The sequence below is a fragment of the Pseudopodoces humilis genome, chromosome 25 (assembly GCF_049639895.1).
Source record: "Pseudopodoces humilis isolate 2021_Gansu_Grassland_sample_001 chromosome 25, ASM4963989v1, whole genome shotgun sequence".
Lineage (NCBI taxonomy): Eukaryota > Metazoa > Chordata > Aves > Passeriformes > Paridae > Pseudopodoces > Pseudopodoces humilis.
Genome location: NC_142224.1, coordinates 5,003,060 through 5,022,440, shown reverse-complemented (window position 1 = coordinate 5,022,440; position 19,381 = coordinate 5,003,060). Strand labels below are relative to the sequence as shown.

The 19,381-nt window shown below is 54.5% G+C and overlaps 2 protein-coding genes across 3 annotated transcripts in view; one reads left to right on the top strand and one right to left on the bottom strand.

The window, feature by feature from the left end:
- CBL (Cbl proto-oncogene) overlaps nt 1–7,747 on the top strand; it is a 34,048-nt gene extending 26,301 nt beyond the window's left edge. Inside the window, exons 14-16 of the mRNA XM_005531053.3 lie at nt 432–535; nt 869–1,051; nt 3,546–7,747. Of these exons, the coding sequence (XP_005531110.1) occupies nt 432–535; nt 869–1,051; nt 3,546–3,826 (568 nt within the window). The 3' untranslated portion in view covers nt 3,827–7,747. The remainder of the gene's footprint in view (nt 1–431; nt 536–868; nt 1,052–3,545) is intronic.
- Nucleotides 7,748–9,526: 1,779 nt separating this feature from the next.
- On the bottom strand, nt 9,527–19,103 carry MCAM (melanoma cell adhesion molecule). Of its 2 annotated transcripts, XM_014259784.2 has the most exons (15): nt 18,913–19,101; nt 15,072–15,199; nt 14,752–14,965; nt 14,590–14,660; nt 14,421–14,508; nt 14,150–14,329; nt 13,944–14,071; nt 13,662–13,821; nt 13,441–13,562; nt 13,069–13,207; nt 12,861–12,982; nt 12,646–12,781; nt 11,870–12,014; nt 11,363–11,480; nt 9,527–10,738 (listed from the first exon to the last, which is right to left on the bottom strand). In XM_014259784.2, the coding sequence occupies exons 1-15, from the start codon at nt 18,977–18,979 to the stop codon at nt 10,709–10,711; spliced, it is 1,848 nt and encodes a 615-aa protein (XP_014115259.2). In that variant the 5' UTR covers nt 18,980–19,101; the 3' UTR covers nt 9,527–10,708. The 2 variants fall into 2 exon arrangements, with proteins under 2 accessions (XP_014115259.2, XP_087922992.1); XM_088066866.1 differs by lacking the exon at nt 11,363–11,480 and having other exon boundaries at nt 18,913–19,103.
- Between the last annotated feature and the right edge of the window lie 278 nt (nt 19,104–19,381).

Genomic DNA, 19,381 nt, shown 5'->3' with positions numbered 1-19,381 from the left:
GAATTTTGCTCGCTCAGATTTCTGAATTCCCCCAGTGATATTCACCAGATCTTGACTAAAATAGCAGTAAAGGAAATGTGACCACTGCTCTTGTGCAGAGTCCTTGTACAGTATTAAAGGACTCAGATATCCCCTTCCTTCCCACTGTCTCTGCCAAGAGCCTTCTGAGAGCAGAAACAACTGAAATTCAAAACTCTTATTAAAATGTATTTTTTGGTGGTATTGGTTTTGGTAGTATCATTTTAACTCTTTTAAGCTGAGATGCTGTACTGCAATAAACATTAACAGAGCATTTTCTAGAACAAATACTTCACGCAGCAGGGGTGATTTAACCTTGGAACAAGAAGCTGTGCACAAACTCTGTCACAGAGACAGAGTGGAGGTGGTGGCCACTGTCACCTGTGTGAAGGGGAATGTGTTCTCTCCCTCAGAGTTTTGGACTGTGACCAGCAGCCCGAGGGCTCCATGTATGAAGCAATGTACAACATTCACTCCCAAGCAGCATCCTCTGCTTTCGAGGCTGTCAACACTTCTGGTGAGTGGGTGTGCTAAAAAACAGCTGAGGAGCTGGGGTACAATGAACTGCTCCCAGTGGAACAGCACTTTAGGCTGAATTAAAGGAATTAACATTTGGTTTTGTTGTTAAAATAGCTGGGATGTATGTGGAAATATGAGTCTGTGCATGCACACTGCATCTGTCAAGTATTTTTCACCTTATTTTCCCTTCTGGAAAGAACTGCCATTAAATGTGAGGTTTTAGCAGAAAAACTTTAGTTCTGTGTCCTGTCAGTGTTTGGAAAATGGGGAGGCAGAGCCTGCCTTGAGAGACAGCTCAGCCCCAGAGCTCAGCACATGCCTCCTCTTCCAGATGAAGGGAACCTGGCAGCAGCCACTGCCAGCAACGGCCCTGAGGAGTCAGAGAATGAAGAAGACGGTTACGATGTCCCCAAGCCACCACTCCCCATTGCCATTGCTCGTCGCACACTGTCTGATATCTCCAATGCCACTCCTGCCTTCAGCCGAATGTCCTTGGAAAACGACCCTGTCACAGGTCAGAGAGCTCTTGTGTCCCTCCTCGGTGCTGGTGGCATCTTTGAAACTTGTGTCACTCACTAAAGGTTTTGGATGCAAGGTGTAAAATCAGGTTTATGAGGCAGAATTGCGCTGGTTCTTAGGTATTTTGTTTGATTTATTTTAGCTTTTGTTTGATTTATAGCTTGGAATGTGCTGTCTTGGTCATTTAATCCCCGAGCTTGCAAATCACAGTTACGAAAAGCTTTTTTCAGCTTAAAGTACATTCCTTAAACCATTGTTTCCTACAGCACATAGAATGTTTTGTACCAGGGTGTACCGGGACGTGAGACAGGATTTTCCATCCCTGGAAATGTCCAAGGCCAGGTTGGATTTAGGGTTGGAGCACCCTGAGATAGTGGAAGGTGGTGGGGGGTAAAAGGAGGAGCTTTGAGGTCCCTTCCAACCCAAACCACTCAGGGATTGTGCTCCTGTTCCAAGGGAAGATGCAGGGCTGGCCTGGCAGGGGTTGTGGCTCTGCCAGTGCCTGCAGATGGCACAAGTGCTCTGCACGATGCTCTCAGCTCCTCTGAGCAGGGACAGGCTCAGCAAGGTCAGCTTTTTGTCCCTGGGGAATAGAGGACATCGTGTCCTTCTGGCTGCAAGGCACATTCTCTGAGGGAAAAACTAAAGCCTCGTGTCTCCAAGAGCCTTTCTGAATAATGATTGACTTATTCCCTGCTCAGCAGCTCTTAAGGGAGCTCTGAAACTCTTCCTGTTGGGGGTTTTCAGTCTGAATGTGCTGGTGGTTTGCCAAGGAGGAGGAATGAGTTTCTTGTTCCTTCTGGACGCAGAACCTCCTGTACCCAGAACCCCTTCTCCCAATGAGTCTTCTCTTTTCCTGTTTCACCATTCCACTTCCCTGACCTTCTTTAGCACAGAGAAGAGTTTCCTAGTGCAGAAAAGTTCATTATTTTTGCCCCACCTCCCTGTTTAACTTTTTAAATCTGTCCCTGTGTCTGTAGAATTTGGCTGAAGGGGATAAAAAAGGACCAGAGTGAGTCTCACCCCCCTCTCCCAGATGAAGTGGTGAGCTTAATCATTGACACTTTGTTTCTACAGCCCTGAAATAACACTGCTGTTGTCCTGCTTTAGGGGTAGGAAAATGGAAAATGTGGAAAATGCTGATTGTTAGTGCTGTGGGAAGCAAGGCACTGGTGCAGGCAAGCCTGACTGCTGTGGGATTCATCTTGGCAGATTTATGCTCTCTCAGGAGCTGGACCCTGCAGTTTTAATTAATGATTTACCAAAATAACTGTCTTAGTAGCTGTCCTTTTAGACTGACCCGTGGTCTCTGAAACTTGATCCAGCTCAAGCTGAAACAGCTATTCCAGAAGGCAGTTTGGGGCAGAGGAGTGGGCAGACCTTTTTCTCACATGTACAAAAAGCTTTTTATGTGTGAGAAACTTGAATTCTGAAGATGAGGGAGCTGGACTGAGCTGTGGTCAGTGAGGAAGCTTCAGGGAATCTGGTTCCTGAAGAGCCTTCTCTGTCTTAGGGCTTTTGGTGCAAGTTTTTCAGAAAGGCCCCGCAATGCTGCTTCTCAGAGCAGGCTGCAGTGCCCACTCTTAAAAAGGGATTGTGTGGACATGATTTGTCTCTTGTACTCCAGTTCTGCTGCCAGAAAACTCTGTAGGGTGCCCTGAGGACTTTTTCCAGGAGACAAATAAATCTTTCTTTAAGGTGATGTCAAATATCCATGCGGAAAAATTTCCTGTGATTGGCAAAAAATGATACAGGAGGTTAAAACTCAGAAATGGTCAGATGCTGGATGAGCACATTAAACAATGTGGTTTTTCCTTGGAGAGTTTGGTGACTTGTTTGGTTTATTGGCTGTTATTTCCTCTTCCCAGCACTGCATGATGTGGCTGCAGGGCAGTTTCACATCAGAGTGACTCAGGGAAAAGCAGAACAGGCTGAGCTTTATCGATCTGCCATTAGACAGGGAGAGCTTCAGCAGAGGAAGAGGAGAACATAATTCAGTTGCTGACCCTTCAGAAGGCATAATTCAGTTGCTGAAGTAATTGTGGTGGCTGAGTTGGGACTGAGTTTGTGCACACAGAGATGAGGGAGCAGCCTCTGGACAGTTAATCTGGGGGGTTCTGTCTGATTCTGGAAGGAAACGGGGTGTCTGGTGAATTGAATATTCACTGAGTCATTTTTTCTCATTCTAAGGCTGATATCTGAGCTCTGCTTACACACATAGATCCTATGTCGTTTTTTTATATGGTTTTTGTCTTAATAAATGTGCCTGATGAGCCCTGCTAATTAAGAAAAACCTCCACAGCTGTTTTTGCACCCATGAGGGGAAGCTGAGCAGGTTGGGAATGAGGATAAAAGGGCTGGAGAAAATGGCAGAGCTCAGTGATAGCTTTTTGAAGTGCCATTTATCCCCCCTGATGTCATCTCAGCTTTGTTCCAAGCAAAATTTCCACATCTTTTCCTTAAAGTGATGCACTTGTTTCTCCTTGCAGGTTTTTCGGACGGCTCCCAAGTCCCCGAACGGCCGCCAAAGCCGCTGCCCCGGCGGATAAATTCCGAGCGGAAAGCCGGGAGCTGCCAAGCAGGAGGAGCCAGCAGTGGGGCCAGCTCCTCCCTGCACCTCTCCAGCGAGATCGAGAACCTCATGAGCCAAGGCTACTCATATCAGGACATTCAGAAAGCTCTGGTCATTGCACATAACAATATTGAGATGGCCAAGAATATTCTGCGGGAGTTTGTGTCCATCTCCTCCCCGGCGCACGTGGCCACATAGCACACGAGCACCTCCACACCTGAGCTGCTGTGGACCAACTGCCTGGGCAGCTGCTGCCCAGCTGTGCACCAAAGGGGAAGGGAGTTCCTTTAGAGACTTCGTGCTGAGGTCAGTCCTGCCTCTTTAGGAGAATCAGTTATCAGGTTTTCGTGGTTCCAGATTTCAAAGCAGTGGGATGAAACGGAGCGGTGTTTTATACAGTGTGTGTCTTGGAGTCCTTTACCCCTACCTCTTGTCTGAGAGAACAGATTTATTTCCAGGGTGTTGGTAGACAAAGGTGTCGTGACAAGGGATCCCCGAGCCCATGCCCTGGAGGCTGGGGGGAATTGTTTTGTGCTGTGAATTTTAAGTGGATGCTCAGAGAAACAAAGTCTCGAGGTCGGTGTGGTGTGTCCTGTGGTTCATGGTACTAGGTTTGGATCTGTTCACTGCTGTGTGTCTGGCTCAGGCTTTTTAGAGAAGCTGGGAGGTCACTTTCTGCTGGGAATTTATAGGAGACCTTGGAAGAATCGTTTGATTGCTTCCTGTTGGCCGTGGTGTGTCCCTCTTGCCTGTAATAATAGCAGTTATTGCTTCTGATTCCAGTCCTCCCTTGCTGCCTGGATGAGTTTCTGTCTGGAGTTTTGATAGCTGGATGAGCTGCTATTTTCTGATAGCAGGATGAGCTTCTGTCAGGGATTTTGGTCCTGGCAGTGCTGGGAGTTGGATTTCTCTCTGGTGTGTGTGTGTGCTCTTGAACTGGCAGCACCAGATTCCAGCAGCTGCAGGAGCTTGGCGTGGTTTTGAGGGGTGGGAGAGGGGACAAAGAATTTGAGCAAGAGCAAAGAACTGGGGCTCCTGTTTCTCCTCTCTTAGCCTTGAGCATTTTGTGCTTCAGTGCTCAAATTTGATTTGTGGCCCTGCTGGGCTGGAGCAGCCGTCACTGGACACTCCCATTGCTCTTCCCTAGGAATGTTGCACCTGGTAAATAGGATGTTTTATCTATCTTCATTGCATGGTGGCTGTTGCAGACACACATTCCTCCAGAGAGCTTTTGCAGGAGCCATCGTCGTGCCAGGGTGTTTTGTGGAATTGGTAGATGCAGCTGATGTGTTTGTTGGAATCTCACCTGCTTTGCAGTCACAGAAGTGCAGCAGTTTCTCTGCATGGCTGTCCAAACAACATAGGAGCTCTCCTTTCCATTTCCATTTCTCTGAGGTGTTGCCAGGTCTGGTGATAAAACAAACCCAGGGAAAAAATGTGTATTTGTGAAGTGATCACATGGTTTTAAAGGTCAGAACTCGGCTGTTGGGTTGGAAAAACCTGACTTGCCTACTCAGCTACTTAACTCTGTTCATACTGGAGGAGTGGATGGTTCCTTTGGAGAGGATTTAGATCCAGGAGGCACAGACAGATCACAGCCTGACAGCCTGAGAGGCTCTTGGCCTTTGGAGCATGTCCAGCATTATTTGCATCTCCGTGAAGTCAGCAGAGGTCACCAGGCTAAGGGCTGCAGGTTGCAATATTGCTGGAGTGGTTCTGGCAGCCGGGGGCAGTTTGGCCTTTTGAGGAATCCAGAGGCTGGGCCAGATGGCTGCAGCTGGCAGAGAGGCCTTCAGGAGTGTTAGCAGAGCAGAAAGTGGGTTTTTAATTAGAGGTTTTTCTCTAGACCTACAGCTTTCTGAATTGCTGCAGTGGCTTCCAGGCAGGCTGAACTGTCTCTCTTTACTCTCCCCTCCTTTCTGCAGTGGGGAAAATGCTCTCAGACAGCGTGAGGAGATGTGCCCTGCCCAGAGACCCCACGCTGAGGGGTGTCTTTGCTGTTTTGGGGTCAGGGCTGGCAGTGGGCAGGGTGCTCTGTGGGGCACAGGGCTCGGTGCTTGGGGGAAGAAGAAGGGGAAGAAGAGCTGCTCTTGCTCCTGTGCCCCAGTGCAGCTGCCAGGGTGCCAGCCCTGCTCCCTGTGGGATGTGCTGGGCATGTGGGAGCCTCGGGAGGAGCAGGGCCAGCACTGGTGCTGCTGAGGCTGGAGCAGGGGACAGCTGTGGCTGTTGTTTCACATGAGGGAGCCTGAGCAGCCAAAAACAGTCCCTTGTCCTGGAGAACCAGGTGCAAACCCTTTGGTGAGGGGTTTATTTCCCTCTTTTTCACTCTCCCCCTGGGCTCTGGGCTGTTCTGGGGGCGTTTGGTGTGTGACTGCTGCCATGGCTGAGCGAGGGCTGAGCCCAGCAGCTCCAAAGCCTTAACTCTTGTCCTGCCCAGTGTGTGTGACCAGACCAGTGATTCCCTGTCCCCTGCAAGCCCCTCAGGGCAGGCTGGCTGTAATTTCCATGAAATCCTGCTTGGCAGAGCTGTTCCAGGCCTGTCTTTGGAGTCTATGTGCCAAGAGATGTTCCTGTGGGTGTTGTTTCAGGTATTAGAGATTAGAGAGCGATCTTTGTGGCATGTATCACTGATTTCTCTGCATGTGTCCTTTCTGTGCACTTGTTTATGTCTCAAACTGATTTAAGAAACTTAAGTCTTGCCTTTTCTTCCTTAGACAAGCTAAGAATTTTGCTGATTCCACTGAGGGCAGCAGAGTCCTGGCCATGTCTTGTGGCTGTGCTCTGCCAGCTCAATCCAGGCACTGCCCAGTGGATTTTTCTTGTTCTTTCTAAGCCCAAGATCGATTGCTCTTCTTTCCCTTCACCTCCCTCTTCTTTAATCTTAAGAAAATTAACTTTCTGATGCTACTTTAAAAAGGAAAAACAACCCAAATGTCTAGTGCCTTTCTGAAGGGGATGCTGCGTGGCCAGGCTGGATCCGGGAATCCGCCCCTCTGGGAAAACGAGCTGGACAAGCAGCAGGAAACTGCTTTGGGAAGGGATGAGAAGGAGGAGCAGGAGAGGTGGGCAATGCTCAGTTTGGACTCTGACACTGTGTTTTGTAGCATTTCAGCCGTGGAGCTTCCGTGTCTGGACTGGTGCTGTGCCGAGCTCGGGGCAGGTCAGGATTGTGGGGTTGGGGTGACAAATGCTGGAGTTGGCCTCCAGCTGTCCCCAAAAGGAGCAGGAAACACTCCCAAAAAGGAATGGGAAGCACTCCCAAAAGGAGCAGGAGCTATGGGAAGCGGGAGGTGCCCTCCTGAGCAGGATCCAGGTGATTTCCTGTATCCAGAGGTGAGCAGGAATCCCAAATCTTTCCCTTTTTTTGTGCATGTCCTTGCCCCAGCCCTCCCCGGGGGCCAGGCAGGCTCAGGACCCCGCATGTGGCTCCTGCAGACTGGGGACGTTACTGTAGCTAATCCTGAGGAGGGCTCCTGCCTGGAAATGTGGTTTGATTGATTGGTTTGTTGGGTTTTTTGTTCATTTCTGGTTGGTTTTTTGTTGTTGTTTTTTTTTTTTTCAGTTGAGCAAGAAAAAATGCAACTCCCAGGGCACCTTCTCAAAGGTGCCACTTTAAAGATTAGTGGGGAATAAGGACATTTATTTTTAAAGTTCCTCCTAGAAATCTTTTTTGTTGGAAATTCCCAGTGGAGGAAGAACTGCTGTTACTGTTCTTTCTCACGGATGACAAATACCAATTTGTAAAATATCAGTGTTAAAAAAAATGTTGAGATTTTCACGAGATATTTTAAAAAAAAAAAGTATAATAGTGTCATTAATATAAAATTATAATAGCAGTATTTAATCCTTTCAGATCTGTAAAGAATAAGGAAAAACAGAAGGTAAATATTCTTACAGAGAGTAGCTGAGCTTTAAGGTTCACTTGGTTTAAAGTCCTCATTTTGTTTGCAGATGCATTGTTAATGTTTAGAGGTTATACTAATGTTATTTATTAATTGTTTCCATCCTTGTATGCTGCCCACTAAGAGCTTCTTTGTTTGGGATTTCATTCACCTGTGTCAGTAAGAAAGAAAACAAAACAAAGTTTTATTTTTAAATAAAATTTCCTTTGTTGTAGCAGATGGTGTGTGTGTGTTGTGGTGCTTCTGTGAATGCTGGAAAAAGAATATTTTAGGATTTCAATCTCCTGGATCCTTTGCAGACTTTGGAGTTATTTTATATTTTTATAATTATATTTTTTATATATATATATTTATTATATATTTATAGTATTTATATATTTATATATATATATATAAATTATATTTTATAATTATTACCACAATTATTTGTTAAATTCAAATTTCTATCCTGGCCACTGAGAGGTCAGGAAAGAGTTATATAAAGATTATAATAATTAAACATATTCTGAGATAATCAATGAAAAAAGGCTCTAATCCATCAGGACCAAGAAGGACACGAATTTACCACCCAGGAGGAGAATCCAGAGGAATCCATGGGAATATTCTGCAGCCATTTAAAGTTACTGCATAGAAATTACATAAATAAATAAATATCTCACACAATTCTAGAATCACATCTATATTTATCACCATTCTAGGATAGAATAATTAGAATATATTGTTAATAGAGATAGGAAAACAATTACATATATTTGAATATAGTAATTGAATAGTCATTGGTAGCTATTCATATATATCAATATATGAATATTGTACATAGCAAACAGAATAAATCCAGCTTCTGCCACACTCCAACATCCCAGAGCCAGGAGGGTTGGGACATTTGAGGGCCAGGGGACACCACTTGGGGACACAGGGAGACCCTCAGGTCCCAGGGCTCAAATGGGAAGCCACAGACCCTGTGGGGGGGTCCCTGAGGCCACCTGGGGACAGCTGAACATGGAAAAATCCTCTCTGAGAAACCCCTCTGGGGTGAAATGGGCACAGGGAGTCACTTGAGGGCATTTGAAACCCTGTTTGGGGTTATTTCAGGTCATTGGGGTCGTGAGAGGTCATTTGAGACCCTGTTTGGGGTTATTTCAGGTCATTGGGGTCATTTGAGGTCACAGGGGTTACTTGAGGTCATTCGAGTCTCTGATCCGAGTTCCTCGGGGTTACTTTAGGTCATTTGAAGCCCCCATCGGGGTCATTCGAGGTCATTTGAGGCCCTGACCGGGGTTACTTCAGGTCATTGGGGTCGTGTGAGGTCATTTGAGGCCCTGACCGGGGTTACTTCAGGTCATTGGGGTTGTGTGAGGTCATTTGAGGCCCTGACCGGGGTTACTTCAGGTCATTGAGGTCGTGTGAGGTCATTTGAGGTCCTGTTCGGGGTTATTTCAGGTCATTGGGGTCATTTGAGGTCCTGTTCAGGCCCCAATAATTGATCAGGGGTCAGATGAGGACACAGGAGTTCATTCTTACAAGCTGGGGCCAAAGGACAAGGGACACTTTGTGCCCAAACACTGCCAGGCCAGTCCAGGGCAGCCCAAAGCTCCAGGGGCCTGTGGGGTCACCCATCATTCACCCTCTGTCCTCTCAGGGTGCTGGTTATTAGCTTTATTAATATTTTTTATTAATTAGTAGTGTATTAGTGTTTATTAATCATCTCCTGTACACATCAGCATCTAGAGTATTGGTGTTAGCTACTAATACAATATCAATAAATTCTAATGTCAAATTCTATTTACAGTATTATTTTTTTTGAAGATCCAGTGGTATAATCACCTCTTACAGCCTAAAACTAGGATTATTTATTAGAATAAACAGATTTATTAGCATTGGTAGTGATTAGTGTATTATTAGCAGCCACAGGGGCATAAATGGGTCCTGTTGGAACCTCCAGGGGATTATGGAATGTCCTTTCCCCCCTTCTGTCTATGGGAACAAACTCCACCACTCAGCTTTGAATCCGTACTTTATTTTCACATATATAAAAAAAAAACCTTGCAAGTTATCAGACAAAAAAAAAAACCAAATAAAAACCAAACAAAGAACAACAAAACCCGAAACAAAACTCCTGGAAATGTACACACAATCCAACAAAAATATATATATATATAAACCAAAGCTTTTGCTCGGACACCACGTGTAGCAGGTGGGGGCAGCTCCCCTCTGGTCAGGGCTGGGACAGCCGGGGGACGAAGGCTTGTGGCCAGCAGAGCTCAGAGGAGCTGATTTACAGGCACGAGGGGCTGGGACAGAAGCTCGTGGCAGGTTCTTGCCCATCTCCCCTCCTCACCGTGGGGCCAGAGGTGCCAGTGAAGCACAGAGAGGAGTTTGACCTGGGGCTGGCAATGGCTGAGCACAAAAAAACCCTGAGACGTCACTGACTGGCCCTGTCTAATATTGAATTTAAATCTGTGGGAGCTCTGGCTCCTGCTGCTGCAGCAGCTGAGCAGCATCCCTACAATAAACCAGATTCAGAGGGGAGAGGGGAGCCCTGCCCCTTGGGCCAGCACAGCTCCAAACCACACACCCTAAAGCCTTTCTGGAGCTTGGCACCCCTTCCTTGCTCTGCCAGGTCCTCTCCTCCTGTGGGATCACAGCACCGCTGGGATAAACTGACCCAGGAGCGGTTCAGAGACAAAACAAAGCACTCAAAACCTTTCAGAAGCTGTAAACACCTCTCCAACACACCCCCCCTTCCACTCCTCTCTCCTCCAACCTCCACCCACTACAGCTAAGGTGCCTCAGACATCCCAAAAACCAAATTTCACCAGCCTCTCTGAGCAAGGTCAGGGTACAAAGAATGCATCAAAACCTTCCCACAACATGTACAGAACAGATTACCTGAAAGAGCCTCAAATCCTTCCACCAGGTAGGGATTAATGGGATATAATTCTTCCTAATATTGCTGTGGCTTCTCTGGAGTAGTAAAGCGAGTCCAGCTTTGCTGCTAAGGCAACACCTGCGAGCCCAGGGCTGAGGTAATGGCCAGGCGAGTCAGGCAGGTGTCCCCAGCACGGTGACACACGGGTGGGCTCTGGCCGTGCTCCCCAGGGGCCGGAGCAGGGGTGGGAGAAGGCAATCCAAGAGCAGGAAAGGTTTGAAGGAAGAAAGCACTTAGTAGGTTTCCTCTCTAGTTTCTCAGATCGATGTATTTCTCGCTCTTCAGTTCCGCCAAAAGAGAAAGGGGGAGGGAAAACACTCGGTTAGGGGTGAGCACCAAGCAAATCCTCTGCTGCAGGTGTGGTGGTGACACACACACAGGGGTGGGGACAGGCACAAACCCTGAAGGGAGGGCAGTGGGAGTTGTGCAGAGCCAGGCAGGGGCTCCCTCCTGGCCCAAGGCAAATAAAACCACAGTGGGCTCAGGGGCTGCAGCCTGTGGCTGGCACAGACAGTGAAAAGCTGCTCCATCCCAGGTGAGGGGAAAGCATAAGTCCCAAAAGACTCAGCCCAAGATCTCTGGCTCAGAGGATCCATTCCTGCAGCCTCTGCTCTGACTTCTGGCCAGAGACCTTTCTATTTCAGTTCCTTGTCCCAAAGTCCCCGGGGAAGCTGGCAGCTGCTCCACGGAAGGAGTCAGAGCCAAGCAGAGCAGGCAGTGGGCACTGCCACGGAGCAGAGCTTTGTCCCCTCCCGGAATTGTCCCCTGCCCTCCCTGGCACGGCGCCCCCGAGCGCTGCAGATGGATGATGGAGGCCCGTGCAGGGTGGGCAGTGCCGGAGGAGGGGAGCAGAGCATTACCTGGTGCGGCCCGGGCAGGGCGGTGCCCGTCGCTCTGTCCTACCTGGTCAGCTGCGGCTCTCTTCTCGCCGTTGGCGCCCTGCAGGAGCCCCGCCTCTTCGGAAAGTTTATCTGACTTAACTTCAACTACAATCTTGTCTTTACGGGCCTCTGGCTTTGTGCTAGGGGAGGGAGGTGACAATTTTTGAGACACGTTTGCGATACCCGGCAGGGCACGTGGCCGGCTGAGCCCTGGGGCTTGGGACCAGGGGCTCAGAGCACTGGGGCCAGAGAAACTCCAGCTCACAGAAAGCTTTGGATTGCCCAGGGAGGGGGCCCTTGGCTGCTCTACCACTCTGCTGTCTCCTCCCTGCATGGCAGTGCCCTGTGGGAAGCTGGAAAAGCCGCGGTGACCCGAGGCCGTGCTCCCGCTCTGCGCCGGGCAGGGAGCAGCTGGAGCGGTGGGGTGGCATGAGGTGGGATGGGGTGGGGTGGGATGGGATGGGAAGCATGAGTGATATCAAGCACCCCCAGCCCCACGGGTCCCTGGGGGACAGGTGGCAGTGCTTACATGTCCTGCTTCCCGGCACGGCCACACGGGATCTTGCCTTTCTTGTGCAGGAAGTAGATGACAGCGCCCAGCACGGCCACCACGAGGATGGCCACGATGATGGCCACGATGATCACCCCTTGGCTCTCTGCTGTTGACTTTTGATCTAAACACAGCGGAGAGAGAAAAAAATTAATGCCTGTCTCACTGTGACCCCCTCCAGCTTCACTTCTGTGCTAGGAAAGGGCCCCTTCTCCCAAAAAACTCCAGTGCTTCCCCAGCTGCCAGCAGGATGCAGATTTCAGTGCAGAAATGCTCCTTGGGGCAGTTTCTGTAGGAACACAGAAATTCTGCTCTGGGCTGCCAAGCTCCACCTGCCACAGGAGGGTGGATAACAGGAATTCCTGCAGGCCATTCCAGGCCATGCCTCTGCTTCCTTGCCCAGCAGGTTTGGGCTGCAAGAAGCTGCACTTGGCCTCGCTGAGGATGAGCAGGCAGCTTTCCCACCGCTGGGGACAGAGCCTCTGCCTCCCTGCTGGCTTGGCAGGGAGAGGCTGCAAGAGAAGCAGCGCAGAGCCAGCAGCCAAGCTCCCTCCCCAGGCTAGAGGTGAGCAGAACTGGTGTCCTGACACCATCAGCAGACTGACCTTTCCTGATGGAACCATCTGGAAGAGCAGGAAGGGAGGAAAGACACCGAGCTCAGCCACCCCACGGCAGCACCGCCCAGCCGGCGCCCGAGCCAGGGGGACTGACACTGCTGGGGGCTCCTGGGACAGAAAGCAGTGCCTGACACTCACCCACCAGCTGGATGTGCTTCTCACTGACACCCAGCCTGTTGGACACACGGCACATGGCTCCTGCCTGCAGCAGGTCGTGGCTCACCCGCACCGTCAGGTTGCTGGCGATGTGCTGGTTGTCCATGTACTCGTGAGTCTGGGCAGGGCAGGCAGAGCAGGATTCAGCGCCTGGGCAGCCCCTCGGACACCCCAGCCTGGCCCCTGCCAGCTCTCACCGTGCCGTTGATGCTCCACTGGACGGTGGGCCGGGGGAAGGCGATGGCTTTGCAGGTCAGGTTGATCACCTCGTCCTGGCGCACGTACAGCGGGGAGCTGATGGCCACGATCCGCGGCTTCCCTGTGGGCAGGGGACATCAACACCCACAGCTCCTGGGGAACGGGTGCTGGGCGGGCAGGGGTCTCTGCACCCATGCCAGGTCTTACCCTCTACAGCCACGGACACCTTCTTGCTCTGCTCTAGCCCTGGCACGCTCGGGGCCATCACCCTGCAGCTGAAGGTGTTGGAGGTTTCAAAGGTGAGGTTGCTCAGGTAGAGCTGGTTCCCATCCACCAGCTTCTTGCCCTGTTGGGAAGGAAAGTCCCCAGCAATGAGCCCTCTGTGCCCATGTCCCAGGGGGGTTCCAAGCACGAGGAGGGAGCCTGCAAGCACAGCAGCTCTCTGCAGTAGTGGCAGGAGGTGACAATATGGGGGTGGACAATGCAGGCCCATGAAAGAGGGTATCTTTTCCCCAGTTTCTCAGGAGAGATGGAGCAAGGTCCTGACTGCCTAATTTGCTGCAAAGCTCAGGTACTCACCTTCTCATCCCTCCACTGGTATTTCAGGCCCACGGGGCTGAAGGCATCACAGCTCAGTGTCACGCTGTCCCCTTCACGAAGGGTTGAGGATGGCTCCATCTTCACACGGACCCCTTCAATATCTAGGAGAGGGATGGAGACCAGGGCAGGGTGAGCAGGAGGGACAAAGGAGGGACCTCACCCACCATGAGGTCCACAGGGTCCAGTCTCCATTCTCTTACAGTTCACAACAAGATCCACATCCTCCTCTATCTGTGACATATCATCCAGGTCCAGGGACTGGCACTTGTACGTTCCATTGCTGCTCTTGTCCACCTCGTGCAGCTTCAGGACCCCGCTGTCGGGCTCTGCCAGCGACGTCAGATCCTGCCACTCGTTCAGCTGCAGACAGTGGCACAAAGTCCTCAGCCTCACGCAGGCCCCCTCCCACCCAGCCACTGGGACAAGGAGCAATCAGGAGATGTTTGCCAAGGGAGAGGTGCCCCGCTCCCCTCCAGCCTCACGTTTTTCTTAAAGAAGCTGAAGACAGGCTGTGGGTTCCCATCAGCCTCGCAGACCAGCGTCACATTGTCCCCTTCCTTCACCAGCGCCGAGGACGACACCACCTGCAGCTTCAAGTGCTCGGCGGGGTCTGGGAGCAGGGACGGGCAGAGTCAGTGCCCAACCCCACTGCAGGGCACCAGTGCAGCCCCCCTGGCCCCAGACTCACAGAAGACGTTGACCTGGACCTCCCGAGACTCCAGGGCACGCCTCTGTCCCCTCAGCCAGTAGTGCACGGTGCAGCGGTAGCGGGAGTGGCGGTCCTCGCGCGTGACGGGCGCGTACAGCGTGCTGCTCACCGTGTACAGCCCGCTCGACTCGCGCGTCAGCGTCGACTGGATCGTCACCTCTGCGGGGGACACGGCCACGCAGGTGTTCCTGGGGTGCCAGCCCCCAGCCCCTCCTCTCCCCAGCTGGTTGCCCATCCCCGCCCAACTCACGGTTCTCCTGGGCGTGCAGCTGCTCCCCGTTCTTGTGCCACGTGATGTTGGGAGGTGGGAAGCTGTTCTTGCTCGTGCACTTGGCAATCTGTGGTGGCAGAGACAGCCATCAGCACAGGTTAGGGTTAGCAGGGAGCCTCCCCCTCCCCTGTGTGCAGCCTCTCCTCACCTCTGGAACTTCACTGCTGTGCACAGAGATGCCTGCTGAGGTGGGCTCAATCTTAGGGGTGTTGGGGACCTCTGGAAAGAGAAGCCACCCCCCGTGAATTAGGAGGGATGGGATCCCTGGCAGAGCGGCTGCCTGACTGTGCTGCCCTCCTGCATCACTCACTGTAGACGCTGAGCTCGGTGCTGTTCTCGCCCACGCCGTAGCTGCCAGCCCCGACCTGGCACACGAAGGTCCTGGCATCCTGCGCTGTCACCGCGCTGATGGACAGGGCCCTGTCCCCATCCAGTGACAGCCGCTTCTTGTAGTCAGTGTCATCCTCCAGGATGCCGCTGGCCGTGATGTGGTACAGCCTCACCTGCTTGTTGCTGCGGTCCACCTGCAAGGAGAAGGGCGAGGCTGGGCTGGGGAGCCCGGCAGGAAGCCCTGGGCTGGTTGCCACCCCAGCCCTCCAGCCAGAGCTGCTCTCCCAGGCCAGCACTCACGTAGAACCAGTCGATGTAGGTGTAGGAAGCATTTTCAGGGATGTAGAAGTTGCACTCAATCCTAGCTGTGCCCCCGATTTCCACTTCCACCACGTCCGGCATGGAGATCTCCAGCTTGCTGGCTGCAGCTGTGGGACAGAATTCGCTGTTAGGGGCAGGAAGAACAGGGAACAATGGGCTGCCCAAGCACAGCCTGTCCCCATCTCTATCCCCCAGGAGCTGTGGGGCAGAGCGTGTCTTGTGCTCTACACACCGTGTCCCAGCCCAGCAGCAGTGACAGCCACACTCGCTGCCTGCAGCACCCACAGAGCCCATGGGCTCAGGCCAGGGGACCTGGCATGTCGTGTCCCCCCCAGCTGTGTCCCCAGGACACCGTTGGGAAGCAGCATGTCCCCAACCACCAGGGGACTCACAGGTCCCTCCACAAGCTCTGACCCTGTCGCCCCAGCAGGAACCTGGCACTCAAAGCATCCATCCCTGCAGCATTCCCAAGGCTTCCCCTCGCTGCTGCTCTGCTCCCAGCCCAGCTCTGCCCAACCACAGCACCCCGGTGAGTGGAGCTGGCCCATCCCTGCACCCCACATTCCCTCCCAGCCCAGCCAGCAGCAGTAATGGAGCTGCTGGCCCTGCTCCAGAGAGGATGGCAAGGTAATGGCTATTGATCCAGGACAGGGCACGGAGCAGCTTCCCAAGGGACTGGGAGCAGAGCAACCCCAGCCGGGCAGAGCAGAGACAAGGCTGGCATCACAGCAAGGATGGGAGTGTCACTGCCACCATCCCTGACAAAGCAAAGGGGGCTCTGCAAGCCCTGGGCTGGCACACAGCCCTGCAGAGGGGACAACAGCCTGTCCCCAAGCAACAGAGCCAGGCCAGGTATGGGAGCTGGGGACAAGAGGCTTGGAGGAAGCAGCTGTGTCAACATCTCCCTTGATAGCGCCCGCTCCAACAGCCACCACCGAGGCAACTTCAAAGGGCAGCGCTGTGCCCACAAAATGCTCTTTGTTTGCAGTGGGCATGCGGTGGCACAAAGCCAAAACACAGCCAGGGGCCCTCCTGCCACAGCAAAGGCCCCGACACGCAGGACCAGCCACCTCAGAACTCATCACCACACAGGTTTTGGCCCTCGCCCATCCCATCAGCGTGTTACAGTTGGCACTAGGCAAAGAGGGATGAGCAAATCACGGCACAGCAAAGAAGGTGCTGGAAAAACAGGTGAAAGTCACAGAGATAAGCACGCAGCAGGGACAGGAAACTGGCTGAGAATAGAAAGGAAAAGATAACTTTGCACAGGAGGCAGCTCCTGCATGGCCACGACTTGGCTGCCTGGTACAGGAGGGCACCTGCACAACTGGGCAAGCCTTGGGCTGGTGTGTGTCCCTGCTGATCCCACCAAGCCTCCACTGATCCCTGGCACTCTGGATTGCAGGCAGCCAGGCCAGACTTTCCCTCTCCATCATTTTCAGACCTTTGGCAAGGGCCCCAGGCAGAGCCAGCCTCTGGGAGAGCAGCTGGCCCTCCCCCTGACCCGCTCGGCATGAGAGCCCTCAACCAGGCAGCAGAGCAACCGAAACCGTGAGCTCAGAGCTGGAGAATGGCTGGCATCCGGGGCTGGCATGAGAACTGCGATCTCCCAGCCATCCACTGCCCTTGAGGAGGCTGACACGGTCGCTGCAGCCCCCTCCCTGCCTGGAACAAGGGCCCACTGCTCCCCAACTCCTCCGGGACACGCTGGAAGAGGGACACAAGGGGACACTCACAAGATCCCCCACAAGGCTGGGGACACAAGGCTCACTTCTACAGCTCCAAGACCTTTTGCTATGTGCGTGGGCAGGCTAAAGAGGCACTGGGCACAGCCAGCCTGGCACAGCAGGCTCCAGGGACTTGGCGATCCTCCCCTGTGCCCAGCGCAGCTGCAGGTTTGGTGATGGAACCTGGGGACATCCGTCAGCCACGCGTGGAGCAGCCCAGCTGCAGCACCGAGCTCCATCCGCCCCAAGTGCCTGGCACAGCTCCAGCCGGAGACCTCGAGATCTGGAGAGGGCGTCTGCAGGGAGCGAGCAGGGAAGGAAGGAGAGCCCCCGTGCCTTTTCCATCTGGCTGGCGGACAGCCGGCCGGCAGCCAGAGCTCCACAAGAACAAAGATTTGCTTTTAGCGCTGGGGAAGGGGGTGGGGAGCAGCACAGTCCCTCGCCAGTCTCCTGCAGAGCCGAGGTGTGCGGGGAGACGCGAGAAGTGCGGCTGTGTTGGCGGCACGGAGCCCCCGGCGCCGAGCCCCCGGCCCGGAGCGAGACGAGGGGCACCACAGGGGTCTGGAGCCGCACGTGGGACGCCTGAGGTTGTGGGGTTGTGTTCCCCTCTCAGGGAAACCAGCTGCGGCCAGATCCCGCCTGCTCCCGGCACAGCCACACATGCTACCCTCCTGTTCCCTAGGAAAGCAGCAGCTCCCCGAGCCGGGGTGCCCCAGCTCGCTCGGAACAGCATCACCCGCGCCCTGGCTTCTTCACAGAGGGAAGAAAGAGGGTGCAGAGCCCCAGCCTCGCAAGAAGCAGCACCACCAGCAGCGCCCAACACCTCTGCACACCAAACACCTCCACCCAGCCCGCGCCCTGCCGGGCATAGGGACGAAGCCAGGGCTCTGCTGCAGCGGGGATCAACACTTTGCACCCCAAACCAACTCCACCACCCTGTCAGGACCCGGTCATGTGCACCTGGAGAGGCAAAGCTCTCAACCCCACCCCGCAGCTCGGTGGCAACATCCCGACACCTCTGTGACAGCCAGACCGCGGTGCACAAAGGGATGGGGAGGCTCAGGCAGCCCCGGGGTGGGCTCAGGCCCCCGTTCCAGCAGCTGTGGCTGGCCTGGGAATGTCTTGGCCGTGGCTCCTTGTGCTTCTGGGAAGCATCAAGACTTTCACGCGGCTGGGCTTCCAAATACACCGACGCCGCCAACCATTGAGAGACTCCTGGCTCGACACATGTGCTGTGGGAAGGGGATCCCGGCACGGGACGTGGGGGGGAGCAGCCTGCTCTAGACTCCGGTCTGCGCCTGACTTTGGCTCCAACACCTCGGCCTGGGCAGGTTCCCAGCGCCGGGGCCACCTCCGCAGCTCAGCGGAGCAGGGAGCAGCCAGCGCACCGGGACCGCTCCCGGGCCCCCGCCGAGGGGAGGGCGGGATGCGGGGAGCGGGGCAGGGCAGGAAGCGCAGCCACCCCCCGAGGGTGATAATGGACTGGAAAGTGGATAAAAAAAGAAAGAGCGAAAAAAAGCCAAGAGAAACACAGCGCTCAGGGGAAAACTCCTTAGAAGGAAAGGGGTGGATGCTTCCTAACAACAACCAGCTCACCCCGGTGCGCGCTGAACGCACGTGGGTCACCCCTCAACCTGCCCGGCGCTGGGGGGACTGCGGAGGGGCCCCGAGAGCCGGACGGGGCACCCAGACCCACCCTGGATCGCGGGGCCATCCGGGCGGGGACGCACGCTGGGAAGGGCCGGTCCCACCTGGGCTGCCCCGACCCCGCGATCCGAGCATTCCCGGCGCCGCGCCAGGCACCGCCCGAGGGGCGCAGCGCTCCCGGCTGCCCGCGCTGGCCCCGCCGCGGCTCTGCGGGGACACCCCTCCCTGCGGCTGCCACCTCGGGGAGCTGCACAGGGGCAAAGCCCAGCCCCGCTGCAGCCCGGTGTCCCCCCGGACGAAGGACATCCCTGCCAGGGCTCGGCGGGACCCCGCGCCGCGCCCCGGGGCGCTCCGCAGGTGCGCGCGTCCTCCCGTCCCGCACCGCCCGGCCCTTCCCGGTCCCGGTCCCGGTCCCGCACCGCCCGGCCCTTCCCGCAGCCACTCACCGCAGCAGAGCAGGAGGCAGCAGCCCCAGCCCAGGGCGAGCCCCGCCGGCCGCCGCCCCCCACCCATGCCCGCCGCCGGCCGCCCGAGACTGAGCGGGGCCGCGGGCTGACGTCAGGCGGAGGAGGAGAGGAGGAGGAGGAGGAGGAGGAAGAAGGCGCGGTGCCTGCCCACCGCCCGCAGCCGCTTATCACCCCCCCAGCAGCAGCCGGGCGGGCGCCGTCCCCGCCCAGCCCCGCAGCGCCGTGTCCGGTCCCGCACGGCAGCGGGCAGCGCTCGGGCCGGCCCCCAGCACGGCCCCCGCCGTTCCCAGCTGCGCCGGAGGGGCTGCGGACCTGCCAGCTCCTGCCTGTCCGGGCGTGCACGGGCTGTGGCAGGCAGACTGCCGGGCGCGGGAGGTGGAATCCCTCAGAGCCCCAGAGCAGCGTGGGATGTGTTTTTCAGAGTGTTGGGGGCGACAGTCACTCCCCT